The sequence below is a fragment of the Trachurus japonicus genome, chromosome 8, assembly GCF_045865225.1.
Source record: "Trachurus japonicus isolate A0001 chromosome 8, Traja_1.0".
Classification (NCBI taxonomy): domain Eukaryota; kingdom Metazoa; phylum Chordata; class Actinopteri; order Carangiformes; family Carangidae; genus Trachurus; species Trachurus japonicus.
The window spans coordinates 22851397-22869178 of NC_140914.1; the positions used below are offsets into that span (position 1 = coordinate 22851397).

Sequence of the window (17782 nt, forward strand, 5' to 3'; positions counted from 1 at the left end):
AAAGTTGGACTTGCTGTGTTTAACTCAAGGCCAATTCATACTGGGTAAATAACCCAATAGTAACATTATAAAGTAACACTTACACTGTAACAGGCTCGGGTGGTTCTCTACCTGCACACTCTGGGTAAAGTTAACCCTTTATGTGTGATATATCCACTCATATCCACTCATATTTCAGTGATTTTAGTATGTCTACTAAATTTTAGACAGAAACAACAGTTAAGTAAAGCATTATTAACACTATTAACATAACTTTAAAGTAAATTACTGTAACTTATCAGGCAGGCAAACGCTGTATTATATTTATGAGGAAAAGTCTGTTTTCTCATTGTAAATGTACCTTTTCCTGGCATTTTTTTTTCTGACCCTCAAGCTCTCTGTCTCTCCTTCTCTGAAACACATTCCCCCTTTCACCATCCCCCTCCCTGGTAGTCAGCACAAGTGCTACCCTTTGCCTGATACATTAACCAGGAAACCTCGGAGTCCTCTATGAGAGGGGTTATGTCTCATTATGACAGAATAACAGAGCCAAAATGGAGCCGGATCCCTCCCAGTTGCTCCATAACAGTAATACTATCAGGGAGCCTGCAGCAGTTGGGGCTAATCCGGGCCATTTAATGTATAGCCACGGACTGCACCTCACTCAGGGGCTCAGCAGCGGCTCATATCAGCATCCAACAGACACATGCATAAACGCTCACGTATACACACATTTCACACGCTCCTCACATCCATGGAAATCCACATTCTCCCTTTGAACTGCCTCGCTTGCTCATTGCTCCACACACATAAAAATGCCAGCCTCTGCCTGCTCGTAAAGTAGCGCTAAGTGCCTTTGCTATGCATGCACACTGAAAGACTCACTGTTCTCACCACCTATCTAACCCCAAGGTAAAGATTTCTCTCATCTGACGTCTAATACCCTAAAAGGAATCATACACATCTTTTGGATAGAGACAAAAAGAACTCAACCGAAGGCATGCGTCACGTGCAGCACACATTTCCACTCACCCTCTTACTGACACAACTGTATTTTTAAGGTCGAATGTGCAAAAATGTGTCAATCCATAATGGTTGACCCTCAGGGTGGCTGGAGGCAGAGGAGGTGACAGACACAATCAAGCCTCCCACAGCCTCCCCTGACATCTCCAATACACAAATATCAACAAACACACACACACACACACACACAAATGTCTGTTACAGTTTTCCCGCTCGTTAAGAAAGTACACAATAACAATGTCTTGCCAATGTGCACTGTCATTTGTCTCTATTGAGCTGCAATTTATAAATCGTCTGTCAACACTTTCCATGATGACTATCTCTCACTTTCTGTGTGTGTGTGTGTGTGTGTGTGTGTGTGTGTGTGTGTGTGGGTGGACATGCACAAGGGGGTGGCTTGGTGTTTGTGGGGCTGCAGAGTGGGGGTCTGGTGTCCTTCAAATGACTGAGAGAAAATATCCCCTGCATGGCACTGGATCAATGCACCCACACAATACACACACACACACACACACACACACACTCAGATGCAGCATGTACTGTATATGTCTGCTCTCACTTATGTATGCTGTACACACGCGTCGACACACACGTCCTCTGCAGCACCTGCAGGGGTCTATACTGTGAGTGTATTAACTTCACCCTAACAAGAGCACACAGACACACAGGAGATGATCCTGAACATCCTTTAGATTCATTCAGAAAAAATAATGCAGGTTGTCTGTCTTGGACTGTAAATTGAGATATTTTCATAAATTAAACACACCCACCATGCATAATAACTCTGTGTATTTCACTGTATTTTACAGGAATCGTCATGGTTGCTCAAAAGGTCTGTTTTTGTCAGTTAGGAATAGTAGATCTAGAACAGTGGTTCTCAAAGTGGTGTCTGTCTGGGGACCCTCAGGGGCCCTTGACAGGAGTCCTTAAAAAAATGCAAATAGGACTTCCGGTTAAGGCGGCATAGCGGAATGCAGCAGTAGACTGTAGCTCCATACCAGTCGGTTGCAAAACTAAATAATACTCGAGATATTAACACTTCAGAGGCTGTGTTTCGTCACCATGAAAGGAGCGAAGACAAACAGAGGACAAAAAAGTGCACAGAAAACAGGGAATATAACGCAACCGTCGTTACAACCCCTACCTGACTCGGAGGACTCCGAGGAGGAAGAAAATGGCGACAGGACGAAGCTAATTGAGAAAACTCAAGCTGGTGACATACTGCAAGAATTAACGTCTGTTACCAAAAACCTGAGGGAATTCAAACGCGAGATGCAAAATACTCTTAAAGATTTCCAGGCCGACCTCAGAAGAGACGTAAGAGAAGAGCTAACTACATTCAAACAGGATATTAGCCAGAAGCTAACCGAAACCGCCACTACTCTACAGGCCCAAGGTGAAGCTATCAGCGTAGCTGAAACACGCATATCAGATCTGGAAGCAAGCGGCCCGGTGGCTAAAGACGCGCTCCTGTTGCTTCTTAATCAACACAGTAAGATGCAAGAAAAACTGACCGACTTAGAGAATAGATCCAGGAGAAACAACATACGGCTCTACGGGTTACCAGAAAATATTTTGTCAACAATCTGCTCACCACCGAACTCGCCCTGCCTGATGGAGTCAAATTAGAGATCCAGAGAGCACACAGAGCACTAGTCGCTAAACCCGACTCAAACTCACCACCCAGGTCTGTTATTGTGAACTTTTTACGATTCGAAATCAAAGAGATGGTGCTAAAATCAGCATGGAAAAAGAAAGTGTGTGTGGGTGAAAAACAGATTTTTTTTGACCACGACTACTCAAACTAATATATAGTTTTAAGATGCAAGGTTTGCATTTTTTTCTTATTTATCCTCTAAAATATAGCCCTCTCTAGCCTTACAAAACTGCTTGGTCACTACTAAATGCACAGGAAAATGCATCCGACTGGCTGGATTACATTTAGACTAATTTAATGATAACGGAGAGGATATGCACAGGAAAAATTAATGTACACAAGTAATGGAAAAATTTGGCAAAAAAATGCAAATAATTTATTTTTACCACAGTTCAATCCATGAATAACACAATGATGGAGCACATGAATATTTTGGTCACGGCTTTCAAACATTCTGTAATAAAACTAAAGATTTAAAAGAATACAAAATGTCTTTTATCAAATGGTGTGAAAAGGTTTGAGAATCACTGGTCTAGAGAACAAGCAGGATGAAGCCGGGAAGTCAGAAATACGGAGGTACAGTATGAGACTGAAAGATTAAATGAGAAGACATTATACATATTAAACATTACAATGTTAATATTTCCATTGTGACCAAGTTATAGCTGACATTAGTGTTTCGTTTTAGTATAACCTCTTGTGTTTTTAATAGAGTGACAAACGCAGACGATGTGACCTTCAGTGGTTTGAAGGTTAAAAGGTAAAGAAATGGAAAAAATTGTTAAAATCTAAAATAAATGAATCTGTAAAGTAACTGAATGCATAAAAGGCCACTAAAATTAGAAATAACAAGTGGTTTTATAAAAAATGAAATATGTTAACTCTTACAAAGTGTTTTAAAAGCTCTTTGTATGAAATTGATTCCAACAAACAATATTCACTCCTGTCGTTCTTGTTTTCCTGCTGGCTACTCCGTCAACATGTCCGTCAATGCTCTCATTGTACATTGACTTTGAAGTTCACATTATGTTTATGAGCATCAAATGTTCCTGTCAGGTCACTGACCTGCTGCCTGTAGTTTCTATCTGTCTGCCTGTTTTGTTAGTGTCACTCATTGTTTTGGCGACTTGCTAAAGCTGTAATCTGCTGCTGCCCTGGCTTATTAATAAGCCTCTTTTGGATCTATCCCCTCTGTGAGCTGGTTGACTTTCAGCAGTGGCGACAGATCTTCACAGAGCTGTGATGAATAGAGTGGGAGCATCCAAGTCCACGCACACACTAGTCCAGTCATTTGATGCCATGCATTTCTGTTTTGAATTCTGTATTTAGAGGTTTATTTCTGCTTTGTTTTTGTGTAAAATGTTGGATTTTGCGCTCTCTCTTTTTTTTTAAGCTATGAAGTTTCTTTTATACTGTATTTATACGGAATGAGGTCAAACACAAGTTTATTTGTTCTTCTAACTCACTATTTTCTTACTTTTTTTGTTTTTCCGTTTCTCTCCCTCTTCTTCCATCATGCTGCCTCCAGGTTTGGTCCCTGTAACCCCAAAAAGTTTGCTTTCAACTTAGCTCAACTCAACTCTTGAACTCCTAACAACACCAAAAGGAACATCAGGTCTATTTACTGTGGCTCTGTGATCATCTCTGGGTGACTTTAGAGTTCAGTCGGAAAATGAGGGATCAGACAGCTCCGTCCGCAGACACTCAGGCTATGATTTAAAGAGTCAAAGAAAGACGGAGGGGGGAGAGAGAGATGACAGGGGGAAAAAAGTGGAGAGGGTGATAGAGGGACCTCGAGGGAAGTGGGGTTGTGAGCAGAAAGAGGGCAGAGGATGAGAGAAGATTGCCGGCTAATGAGAGGGAGCTGGAAAGGGGGAAGCCGGAGATGGGGGAAGAGACGGTGCACTGTAAGATTATATGCCAGATTTACACCTGACTTCTCCACCCTAACAATCAGCGGGGATATCTTGATGATATCATATATCTGGCACATCTGGTGAAACTGAAGCATTATCACCCTTCAAGAGTCACAGACAGAAAAGTATAGCTTTGGAAACGGAACACTCCAGATGGGTATCACAAATAGGAGAGATAACGACAGTCAAAGAGACTTTTCAGTGATGTGAAAATCATCAAAAGGAATTCATGAAAATCTCTGCAACTCAGAGAGAAATACAAAAAAAAAAAAAAAAACTACTGCATTATGGCCTTTTCGGATGTTGGATGGTTTTAGCTGTCGGTGAGGTGAGAGGAGAGAGATAGGGGAGTCATGAGGTTGATATAGAGGAGGGAAATGCAGACTCACATTTCTCCTCTGGATGTCAGACAATAATAGATTACTGAAGGTCAAGAGAGAGAAACACAGACCGGGAGGAAAAACTCAGGACAAACAGAGAAAGCAGGAGAGATTATACAAAGGTCTACAGCACTCGTAATTACATATAAAGGGGGTGAAATGGAAGGAAAAGGAAAAATGGAGATTTGGAGAAGAAGATTAGGGAAATAGGATATTAAAGAAGGAACTGTGCTGGGTTGAATGAAAAAGGTTAATGTGTAAGAGTCCATTTAATATGAGACTAACATAGCAAAACAGAAATATGCAGTGTGTATCCTGCAATATTTATTTTCTTGTATAAAACGTCAGCTGGAGAAGTAAACAACTCTCCTGCAATATTTTCCTGTTTTTAACCTAAAAAAATAAAATGAAACCCACATTTGTGTATGGAATAAACACTGAAAGGGAATTGGCTGTGAACAGAAAATGGGCCAAAGTTGTGTCTTAGCAAAAATAAAGAGTTAAATACAATATGTCATCCATGCTAAGATTTCTAATTGCAATAATCTGCTCAAACACATGGAGGAAAAGCCACTAAATGTTTCAACAGCCACAGTATTTGCTCCTTTGCGCTGGCTTCAGCACTGGTACTTCTGTGTGGTTGCTGCTTGTTTAACATTATATAGGCTACACATACATGCACTGGCACAGTATCACACGCTGGCAGCTCCACTGGTGTGTTACAGCTGCCAGGTCTGGCTCAACACATCCCCGTGATCCCATGAAATGTGTTACTCTGCAACATTAAATCTGGCGAGGGTCAGTCAGAGGCCACAGTAGATATCCAGCAGGTCGGGATCAGTCGTTTCTGGTTCCCATACACTTCCTGTCACACGCCAATTCAAATCAAAACTCCCATGAAACAATGCACAGAGCTGTCAGTCATTCAGATGCAAACGGATCAGAAGACAAGTCGGCCACCTGATGTACAGACTGTACAGTGCGTTCACGGGTGACTGACTGTCTTCATGCTTGTATGAACATACGCTCAGACAGTACACACACATATATGAACATTTCTTAAGACATGTTTGCTCTGTTTCACACCCTCCCTCTCTTTCTCCCTCTCTCTCTCTCTCTGGTGTAGTGTCTTTGACGAGCTCAATGCGGATATAATTGGCACTGGCCCCATGTGGCACTGTAGTGACGATCCACAGAAATCAAGGGCGCGCAGATGTAAACAAACACACACACACTCACACACACCCACACACACCCCCCGCCCGCCTATAGTACGTCTTTTCACTTAACACCCGTCCTGCAGGCTCCCATGATACTCATTTCCTTGTTTTGATTTCAATGTCACACCGATCCTATCTCCCTCCTCCGCTCTCTCTCTCTGTCTCTCTGTCTTTCTGGCTGCCTCTCTCTACATCAAACACACATTTCTTCTCTCTCTGTCTCTCTCTCTCCCTCTCCATCTCTCCTTTTCCTCCTGCTCTCTTCCATTTCCCTCCATCTCAGCCCCCTCTTCCTCGTCCTCCCCCTCTCACTCTGATGTTTTTTATTTCTCTCTGCCTCCTTTTCCTCTCTTGCAGGCCAGCAACATGCAAATGATGCCCCACAAATGCAAATCCTTTCCTATATCAGAAGAGACCGCCAGTGGAGTCCACGCAGCTCAGACACACAAACACACACACACACACACACACAACACACACACACCCCTTCAATCCCTTCCCATCTGTAACACAGGGGCATTGCTTGTTTGAAGGTTACTTATGGGAAGAACGGAAGAAAGTAGTACATGAGTGCATGTGCAAGACAGTCCATGGTCTCAGTGTTCAATGTGTTTTAAATAGAGGTTGCAGTAGTAAGTAGGGCACAGCTTCCATTGTTTTGTTGTGTGAGCCTAGTTGTACTTATTGCATTGTTGTTGTTGTTTTTAGCAGCAGTGTAATAGCTGTAATAGCTAGATGTTTCTTATATGTAGCCATTAAAAAGAATCAGCTTATGCTTATGTTCCAGTGGCTCAGTGACATTTCTACATGGCCAGACTTAAAGTGGAACGAAATGAAATTCATATGGTCCTGATTTGTAAAGAGATATTAAATGCACTGTAATGACAGATGCTGACAACATTTTTAGTTTATAAAAATAGGATTAAACCTTACCTTTTATTTGTAGCCTTGAAATGTTGTTTTCTCCTCCTATTTTTCAGCAAGCACTTAACATGTTGATTATGCATTTGGCTTCTCAGCATGAGATGAAGAGAGCTAGCTTACAGTAACCTGCTATAAGTTATCACTGGCTCCCACTAAACCTCACTTGCTCTTAATGCTATTTGAAGACCTGCTTCGTCATCATCAGCGCCTTATTTTAGAATATGCATTATGCACATACCTTTTTCCCCACTGTGACATGTAAAAACGTATTGTGTGAGTAGAGTGAACATGTAGATTTCACTTTTAATGATCACATTTGATAATGCAAGGCTTCCTCCGAGGATTTTTCTTTCATAGTTAACTTTTTCTGAGTCTAGTGTAACACAGGGAAATCCTTGCAGAAACTGCTGAGGAAAAGCCCAGTGGAGCCCGTGCTGCTTTCAGCCGTGTTGAAATCACCTGACTGTAATTTGACAAAACAAAGAAAGATGAATTTCTGTGCTGCCGTTGGTGCTGCGATTAGATGCAGTGTTCACATGGCTGACTTCAGCTATCAGTGATCTGGGAGCGCATTCCCAGCTTTCCAGCACTGTTCCCTCCTTCCCGCTCTTCTCCACCACCACCATCTGTTCTTTTCTCAGTCATCCTCTCCTGCCACATTTTTTTTTTTTTTTTACATCCCATTGCCTGATAGCCTCTCCATCTTCTCATTCTCACTTATAACAGCTCATTGTCTCACTTACACGCACCTTATGTTTTTTTCATACCCTAGTCTGTGGAGATTTCTCCCTTTATTCCTTTTTTTTTTCTTCTCACATTTTCTTCCATTGTTTTTTTCATTTTTATGCTTTTAACCTCATCGGTAATTTCTTCACTCTCTGCCACACTTTCCCCCAAATGTCCTCTAATCTCTCTCTATACGTCTATACAGTCCACCCAGTCTGTGTTGTCCTCAGGTGACAGGGGCAATTTCTATGCGTGCAACTATTCAGTATGTTTGTGTGGAGATGTGTATACATGTATGAGCAGGTTTGTGTGTGTGTGTGTGTGCAGAGCAGGGTGACTGTCCTTAGGGCAGCTCTCCACACCAGAACAGGGCCGAGCAGCATCTGACCAGCTGTCCCCCTCGCAGCTAACAGCATGTCGTCCTGTCTTCTTTTACTCTCTCCAGCTTTCTCTCACTCTTTTATTCATCTGCTCATTCCCTCACTTGCACTCCAGCTCTCTCACACATTAGCTCTCTCTCTCTCTCTCCCTCCTCTCTCTTTCCCTTACTGTTTACTAGCCTTCTTCCTCCCATCGCTCTCTCTGCTCTGAGGCTTTGTTCTGGCGAGGACACACCCACCACTTATTGTCATCGCCACCTTTCATCTCCTGTTCCTTCTCTGCCTTCACCGCTTCCCCCTTTGTCTCCATCACTTACCGATTCTCCCGTTCTTAGTAATGTCACTCTTGAGGTATGACTTTTTTAACCTTATCTTATTTTCATCTCTCCCCTCCCGTCTCTTTCTGCTCCCCATTACCTTGTTCTTTGACTTTGTTCAGTAACTCCTCTCTGTCAACTCTTCTTCTCTTTTCTCTCCACAGAATCAGCTGTCTTTTGTAACCACACAGAAACTCTTGTCTTCCTCTTTCACTGATTCAGTCATTCTAACCGTGGCATGACCTCAATACTTTTACTCCCTGCATTTTCTTCTTTCACGCTCTTTCCTCCCTTCCTATCAAATGTTCCAGCCTTAGACTTTACATCGTACCGTTTTTATCCCTTAGTTGATCTCTTACATGGTATTTAAAATATATCTGCCTTGAAAGTAGTACTTGAAAGAGTGCAGGAGAGAATAGGAGAGGAGTGGAAGCCAGATCATTCTTCTCTCACAGGGGAAACATGAGGATTTGGCTGCTGTATTCATTAAGGAAAGAGCTCAGAATGTGTTCAGTGTATTTCCTTCCTAATCAGCTGCACTCATTCTCTGCACTGCTCTCAAACTTCTGCAACTACAGCCGATTGCAGGCCACGGTGCACTGATGTACATACTGTATACAGAGAGCAACGGTCAATCTTGCAGTGAGTAAGAAATTTATTGCTGCCTTATAAATATTAAAGTTGGTAGACCTATTCTACAAATTAGTTTAGAGAAGTTGCTTTGAAGGGCGATAAAATGAACATGATTTGGTGTCAAAATTTTGCATTCTGTGCATTTATTTATGCACTGGAGCACATTCAACATAGGGGCAAATAGCAGGAAAAACTAATAACCATTAGAATATGAATCCACAAGTTTAGAATAAATAACTATACTTCGAATCTACCTAACAAATCTAAAAATTGAAAATGTGGTGGTTACATCCTAACATGGTCATACAAACAATCAGCACGGAGGACTAAATGTGTAACAGCTGAGGGCGGTAATACACTGTTTTTTTGGTAATGTAGCACAAGGTTTTTGAAATGTAGCACAGAGTGCTTTATAAAAAAGAGACTGACATGCACCAAGTTCAACAAATGAAGTAAAATGAACATGCTGAAGGATGATGGTGATGAAGGTGCCATGACGGCTGTAGTATGGACATACTGAAATGTAAAACCTGATTATCAAAGTTATTACAGTTCATCACTGAGGTGAACATTACATTTCAGTATCAACATTTCATGGAAACCATCCAGTACTTTTAAACTAATGTCTTAAGCTAATTTTGTACACATCTATACAAATGTCAGTACAGCAATACATCCAGTACTGAACAGACATTATACACTACCAGGCTGCATAACTGTTGTCTGAAACAAACACAAAGTAGCATCTATTTCTAGGTAACGTTCAAAGTGATTTTACTTTAGTTCAATACAGTTTAAATGGGAGTCTGGGACTTTCCTGGATAAGCCCCAAAATTCAAATCATCAACAGGAAGAAGAGTTTTGGCAACCACCAGCCACCTCTGAAACGTTTTTTACTCTAAGCTGTGAAGAGATAAACATTTTATCTACATTTGCACCCATCTGTCTTCCATGCTGTCTGTCTGTCTGTCTGTCTGTCTGTCTGTCTGTCTGTCTGTCTGTCTGTCTGTCTGTCTGTCTGTCTGTCTGTCTGTTTCACTCCCTCTCATCCCTGTTTTTCCTCTCTGCCTCTCCTCTCTATCTCTGTCTAAGTGGCCTGGAGGATTAAAAGTGTTTAATTAAGAGGTGATTATGTGTCGACGGCTGGATCAGGATAGCTTCATCCCATCTCCCTGACTGTCATCACCCAGTACCCCCATTCATTTCCCACACACGCACACACTCCTCCATATGTCCGCCTTGTTTATCCCTTATTTAACACCTCTCTCACTGATCCTTCTGTTATTTCCTTGCTTGTTTTATTTTTTCATTTTTCATCCAACTTAACATTTCTGTACATGTTCATCATTGATTTTTGGCATTAGATTGATGACATTGAATTATGCATTTAATTGTCACAGATGCAATAAGTGTCAAATCTACTGTATGAAATGCATGCCTGGTGCAGAAAGGTTGATCAGATAATGATGTTGAAGAGTAGAAAATACCGAGACAAAGCAGCGTGAAAAAGCCGAGGTGGTAAAAGGGGGGTTTAACAGCAAGAGAAGAAATGGAATAAGGGAGGGAAAGTTAGGCATAAGACAACAGAGTGATAATAAGCACAGTACAGGGTGAAAAAGAGGCCAAAAACTTGTTTGTTGCAGTGGTGGGAAGATGAAAGTAAAGGGATACGCCTCAGCAATTTCCTTTTGTCTGTATATGTGGATAAATGCTGCACGTACGAGGGTGTGTGTGTGTGTGTGTGTGTGTTTGACAGTGTGAAATAATAATAAAAAAACTTTTATGCTTCAATAATTTATTCATGAAGTACAGCATGTGGAGGATGTGGTATCTCTCTGTTGGTATATGTGCTTTTGAGTCATGTTAATTGATTTCAAATAGCTTTCTGGGTATCTCTCGTGAGTAACTCGATCTTGAGCGGTCTAGATTAAAGATTTCTTTCTACTACAGAATAACCCAGGAAGTCTACCTGGTTACAGTACAGCCGGCTCAAATTATTTTCTGCTGTGACGAAGACAAAACTGTGAGGCAACAGGGACCTTTGTCCTTTAAAACACGCCATTACTCTTGTCACAAATGAGCCCTCAGGAAATATGTCCACTAATTTGTGTCTCAATGCACTGAAGAAGCAGGGTTATATTCAGCATGTGTGTGTGTGTGTGTGTGTGTTGTGTGTGTGTGTGTGTACTCTGTGTGTGTGTGGTCAGAGCTTCTTGAAAGAGGGAGACAGATGGGTCACACAGCGTTCCCTCTGTGGTTGTGGAGCTGGAACACGGCTAATTACATCTTAATTAAATCTGACCTGTCTGTCCCGGCGCCTCCTTGTCCATGGATGACACATGTGTTTGTGGGCGTGTCAGTGTAAGTGGGTATAAGAGGAAGGGCACCGGTGGGGGAATTTAACATGTAGGCCCATGTGCACTTTTGAGATTTATGGTGTTTGTCTGTGCGTAACTGAGAAAAAAGTCTGGAGTTCCTTGTTCCTTGAACTCAGCAATTGCGCTGTGTGGGGGGTTTAGGGAATTGTTTTAGCGACGATGGTTTCTCACAGTGGATATTAAGGCTCTGTGCCAGTCCTCTCAATTTATCGACCTCCTTATCTCTGAATCACTCTTGATTTGAAAGATCGCTTGAATCCCAGATAGGGCACACTTGCTCTCGAGGGGATACCTCTGTAGCTACCAGAAATATTGAAGAAATATGTTTTCATATAAAAAAAATGTAAAAAAGAGAGGGGGAGAGACTGTTGTAAGGATAACCAAATGAACTGAAGTTAGTTATGAATGGCTGTAAATTAAGAACATAATTACTTGAGACGTCATAAAACTATATCAATAATAATATAAATAGTATAATATATAAAAGTGAAATTTATGATGGTGCTGCCAAAATCATCACTTTTAGATGCATCTGATGATTTAACTGACCCTGAGTAAATGCAGTGTACAATGAACTATGTTTTCGATTGGACCTTGATGCTTGCAATATTTCTGATTTCCTGATTTGCGCCAAAACTGCAAAACCTCTGTCCTTTTACGTCAGCTGAGTTTGTTTAAACTCATATGACACAGACTCACATAGTGAGGACTGACCATTGTTGGAGCGCAGAGCCCTGGCGGAGATGCCATTGGTCCCTATCGGATGATGAACCCCAGTTCCGTCCACTGCTCCTGCCTCCCCCGGCTGCTTCAGAAGCTCCGTCAGAGTCCTGGAGGGAGTGAAGAGAAACACACCGTTACAGCCTGCACATGCACAAAAAAAAATTGAAATGTAGACAACGCTTCAAACCGTGTTAGCTCTCACTCATGCAAAATCACACATAAGGAATGAGAAGAGTGTGTTGTCAGGCAAATGAGTGAAAATTACTGCTTAAACAAAGAGGACAGAGGGAAGAGGGTTAGAAATATTGTGATGGGAAAGAGTTGGGACAGAGTGAGAAAGATGATACAAGACACACATATTAATGTGGATATAATGTGAAAACCCATTATTAAAAGCATCCATCCAGCCTTCATCCTAATTGCGCTACCTGAGGATAAAGACGAGTTTGAAACAAGATTGTTCGTGTCTATGAAAACAAACCCAGACAGAAAACACACTGAATTAAATTCTAGGCAGTGGAATCGACGATGAAAGGCATGAGTCTCTGGGTGTTTGCCAACTGGGCACGTCAGTCATTTATATAAAAAAATAAAAGTTCTCTTCTTCCCATCTTTTACTGTTTGATGCCTTTGAACAAGTTCTGATGCCTCCTCAAAACTGGAACACAGGCAGGAAACGGCCTTCCAGCGTGTAGACTTAACTCTTCAGGAGCACATACAACCTGCAGCTGTAAACCGGGACTGGGACTCCGTCTTGTATCAGATAGAAGGAAGCTGGTTGATGTTATTCTGTAAAAATGTGTTAAAATATTTAGCTTGGTGCTTCCTAAGTAGGGGATTGTTACAGCTGTGTGGCTGTCAGGGCGTACACAGAAAGACTGTGGGGAAGCTCAGTTTGAGGGCATGTATAATAGCAAACAAACAGAAAAAACTAGCCACATTAGCAAAAAGAATCACCAGTGGTTCTGGCTCAGCCTTTTTGTCGTACCATGAATACCCCAACTTAGTGTTGATGATTCTCCAAAAGTGGTCATATAAAACGTAACACAACTGATTATGAAATTAAAATATTCAAGTGAAACCACATAGTGTTCACTGAACTGCCTGTGGTTAAGTTTTGCCTCTTTCTTCTGTTTGTCGGCAGGCTCTCCTGAGTCCAGAGCAACGCTACCTGGACATTTGAGCCATTTATCCTTGTTTGCTTGTTGCTAGCCTATATTTGGCTGTTTGGCATTACTTGGCATGTGTCTTCACAGAGTTGTGCCACAGATTATTGTCTTTCGTGGGAAACTTGCTGTGGTGGTGGCGCAGTACCATTTTAGCAATGGGTTTATGAAATGGCTGGGAATTTAAATAAATTAATAAAAGTTTCCAAGTACCCCCTGCAATGTGTATCCCTGGTTGGGAATCACTAACTTGATGACATAGCCAATTTGCTAAAGCTAATGGATAAATAGTAAAAACATGGCAGAAATAAACTCGTGTTGGCTAAAAGTAATGGCAGCCTAACTAACAAACTAACTAAAGACAAGGGTAAACAGCTCACACAAAATGATATGTTTGAAAGTAATGAAACAGCAGCTGATTGACTAGAATTCAAGAGACCTGATAATAAATAATTGTTTAGAAATGTAACTGGCATCATAGACAATGGGATAGAGTACTTGGTTAGTTGTGGGTGCAGCTTATAAAAATGCATCTCAAACCTCCTGATAAACTGATTGCATGACATACTTTCACCTGAAGGCTTTTTATTTTTACTATAGGCTTACTGTAACGTGCTTCCTCTCAAATTGAATGTTTTAAACATCAGTGTGATATCCAAGGTTGGAATGACTAATAGAATTGGCCGTGTACCATTCATACTTTAAATTCTCTGTTTTTTTCACAGATTGTAAATGTGATGTTTCAGTTCAAGTGGATCGACTCTCTTGTGTATTCTGGGCAGGAAGGTAGTAGCCATGGAAATGTGATTTGTCATAGAAAAGGTGCATATTGTATGTGATCTCACTTTAATTGCTATAGTAAGCATCCCCGTTAGGACATTTCTTGCCCTTTTAGAGTGTCAGCTATAAATCCCCTGGACTCTGTTTCTATGCCACAGTTCCTAAAATATCAACACATGCTGTACATCTACTCATATGAATGTTTTTTTTTCTTTGTTTTCATTTCCACTGCTGATTTCAAAAGTCCCTAATTGCTTTTCCAAACTTTCAGTTTTTTGCATGTATTAACAAGCACTAAAAGTAAAAGCTCACCAACTACATGCCGCCATTGACAGGGAAATTAGAGCAACATCGTCAACAAATCAGCTGTGACCTGAGAGCTGCTTTCAAGAGACCCATGAATATTTCCTCACTGTTAATCTCACTGTTGAAACCTTGGCATAGGCTTCCACAATGCAATGGAGCACTTGTCTTTTTATTAGCCCGCTGTGAAATGATTGCCTGTGGCCATGAGAGCAGTAAGCAGAACAACATGAGCTCCGGCACAATATAAAACAATCCAACACACTGGAACTGGAATAGGCACAAAGTACAGTATTACGTCGGCCTGTGTGAAGGATGTTATTGTTTTTCCCTTCTTTTTTTTTTTTGGGGGGGGGGGTCCTTTGCTCCCAAATGAAGGGATGGAGGGATAGGATGAACACTATAATGTTGACATTGCGCAGATGACTTTTGGCACTTGGCCTCATTCCCATGACTCCATCATAGCAATGTCAATAAATCATGGCATAACAAGTAATTACTTAGCGGGGCACGGGTTTTACACATCAAATTCTTCATATGGTTTACATCTAAACCTGTGAAAACGGTTGTAGGATGTGGGAACAAGTGCAAAGTATAGCACCAAGTTAAAAGCATCAGGCAGGAAAAATATGAAATTAAACTGGTATATTCTTCTCTCCCCTGACATGCCTCTCACTGTGAAGGTGCCATTAAGCAATCTTCAGCCGCTCCAGTGGAGCTGCAGAGCGACATGCCACTCGTCTGTGGTTGTACTGGGCAGCTCCCTGGTGTAAAGTGTAAAGCCTTGTGTTGCGGGGGAAACTCTCAGCTCAGCAAAACCTCTCTTTGATAAATTAACATCAGGAAAAAAAAGTTAATTTGAGATAGAATCCTGCTGGGATTACTGTAGCATGTCACCTCTGGTGGCAAAAGAAAAAAAGTGCAAATATGTACAGTACAAGGTCAGAAATTGAATTTATTCTCACATTAAAACGACAAAGGTTGACATTTGACCAATTTAATGGAACTTTAATGATTTCCACAGGGAAATTAGGGCAATGACAGTTTAAACAGGACATGCAGAAACAATAAATACACATAATTGTTTCCCTTAAGCTGGATAATATGGATAGCATGAAACACACACGATGTAGGTATGCATCTTAATTGCCCTTTGCAATTTCTGCTTGCTAGCCAGTCCATTTTCTCTCTCTCTTCTCATTAATATCTGTCCACTTCGGTTCCACTACTTCATTTGTCTTCTATCTGCTGATAATGAAGTGAGCTGAAGCTGTATCTCTGTCACTCTTTAGTCTCAGCCTCCCACCCGCCCCGTGCCTCCTGCGTTACGATTGCTATTGTTGAGTACGTGTTGTTCTCTACATCCTCCATCTCCCTGGAAACATCTCCTTTTTCTTTCTCTCCTCCTCTAATCCCGTCTGTCTTATCTTCTCAACTTTCCGCGTCTGACTCGACCCCTCCTCCCCTCCCCCCTCCGTTATCTCTCCCCCTGCGTCACTTTCGTTGCTATGAGTCTTTTATCTTTGCCTCTATCGCCTCCTCAGCCCTCCGTCTCTGACTGTTCTCCTCTCAGTCCTCTAATTCTGCCTCTTGCACTCTTTCATCGTTGTGTCTGGTCTGTCTTTTAGCCTCTAACCCTTCGGCCCAATCTTCTTTCTTTCTTTCTTTCTTTCTTTCTTTCTTTCTTTCTTTCTTTCTTTCTTTCTTTCTTTCTCTCTGAGAAAACTGCTACAAAAACCTATTCCAACTTATAATATTAGCGCCCTTGAGATACACACACGCACACACACAGAAATTTGAAGTTTTACCTTGCAAAGATATTCTTATTATTACTATTATTATTTCCACAAAGTTGGTAACCAAGCATCATATTTTACCACAGCAAGTTGCATGAGGCAAAGGCACAGCTAAATGTCTAAAATGTATGAAAAAATGCAAATCTGTAGCACTTAAGTTGCAGAGAAATTCAAAGACTGTGCAAAACCCAGATCAGAACAGCAGCCATCATATATGCCGAGGGAAATCTGGCCCTTTCATGATAAAGAGGGAGGGGGCAGTAAGTGTTGACAGGCACTTCAAACAACACAAACTAGTGCAGATGTGAAGACAGCATATGAAGATGTGTTCTACACTATAGAACGTTGTCAATGTATACAGTACAGTATCTATTCTTGCTGATTCGGTTCAGTTGTTGTCATATTCCAAAACCTGCACATTGTACAAATTGAGATGTGTTAAAGGTCTTTTCTTTGAAATGTGTACAGTGCATCTACTAGGCTTTAAATTTAGCTGTTAGCGGGGACTTCCGGGTGCACCTCCAACATGGCAGCAGCATAAAGAGTGTGCTCCCCGACTTTAAATTTGGGACGCCCTGGATAAGTACCAGTAGGTAGATATAGTACGTGACAAATATCGAACAGAAAGGGCAAAGAGAATGACGAGAGGAAGAGTGGGCAAAAAGGCTCAAAAACCCGAGTTAAACGTCGACGGAGACGACGAACAGTATATGTTAGCATCCGAGCTAGCGGGAGAGGACCACGAGCTAACAGCAGCTGCAGGGTCGAGGGAGACGAGCCCAAGCAGTGGAAAAGAAGTGGAACAGTCCGCTCAAGAAATGGCAAATTTGGAAACAATACTGCGAGAACTACGTGATTTCCGCCGTGAAAACACAGACACTCTCAAGGAAATTAAGGAAGAGCTCAGGGAAACAAATAACAGGATCGACAACGCTGAGACGCGGATAGTGGAGGCCGAGGAGCGTCTGCAGCACATTGAGGACGCCACGTTTGAACTACTGGAGCTACAGAAACAGTTCGAAAACAGGTTGGTGGATCAGGAGGGACGATCGAGGAGGGAAAACATCAGGATTCATGGGGTGAAGGAGGGAGCGGAAGACAACGCCAGCTCTATGATTGATTTCACTGAAACGCTTCTACGGGAAAAGCTGGCGCTGCCACCGTCTCTTCAACTTCGGATTGAGAGAGCTCACCGGGCTCTAGCATCACGTCCCCCCCCGGATTCCCCGCCGAGATCCATAGTGGTGAGGTTCATGAGCTTCAGAAACAAAGAAGAGATCATAAAGATCGCGTGGCAGAAAAGAGGTTTTGAGTACGAGGGGAGAAAGGTGTTTCTCGACCATGATTACGCTCCGGACGTACTGAAAAAACGCAAAGAATATACAGAGGCAAAAAAAGTTTTGAGAGAGAAGAAAATACGCTTCCAAACACCATTCCCAGCGAAGCTAAGGGTGTTCTACGAGGGAGAGATCCGCGTTTAC

General features: G+C 41.8%; 1 protein-coding gene across 2 annotated transcripts in view; it reads right to left on the minus strand.

Annotated features, from left to right (window-relative positions):
• LOC146983237 (protein shisa-8) overlaps window positions 1-17782 on the minus strand; it is a 103472-nt gene that overhangs the window by 39203 nt on the left and 46487 nt on the right. For both annotated transcript variants that reach the window (XM_085784735.1, XM_085784734.1), the window contains exon 3: window positions 12248-12363. In XM_085784735.1, coding sequence (XP_085640861.1) covers window positions 12248-12363 — 116 coding nt within the window. The remainder of the gene's footprint in view (window positions 1-12247; window positions 12364-17782) is intronic.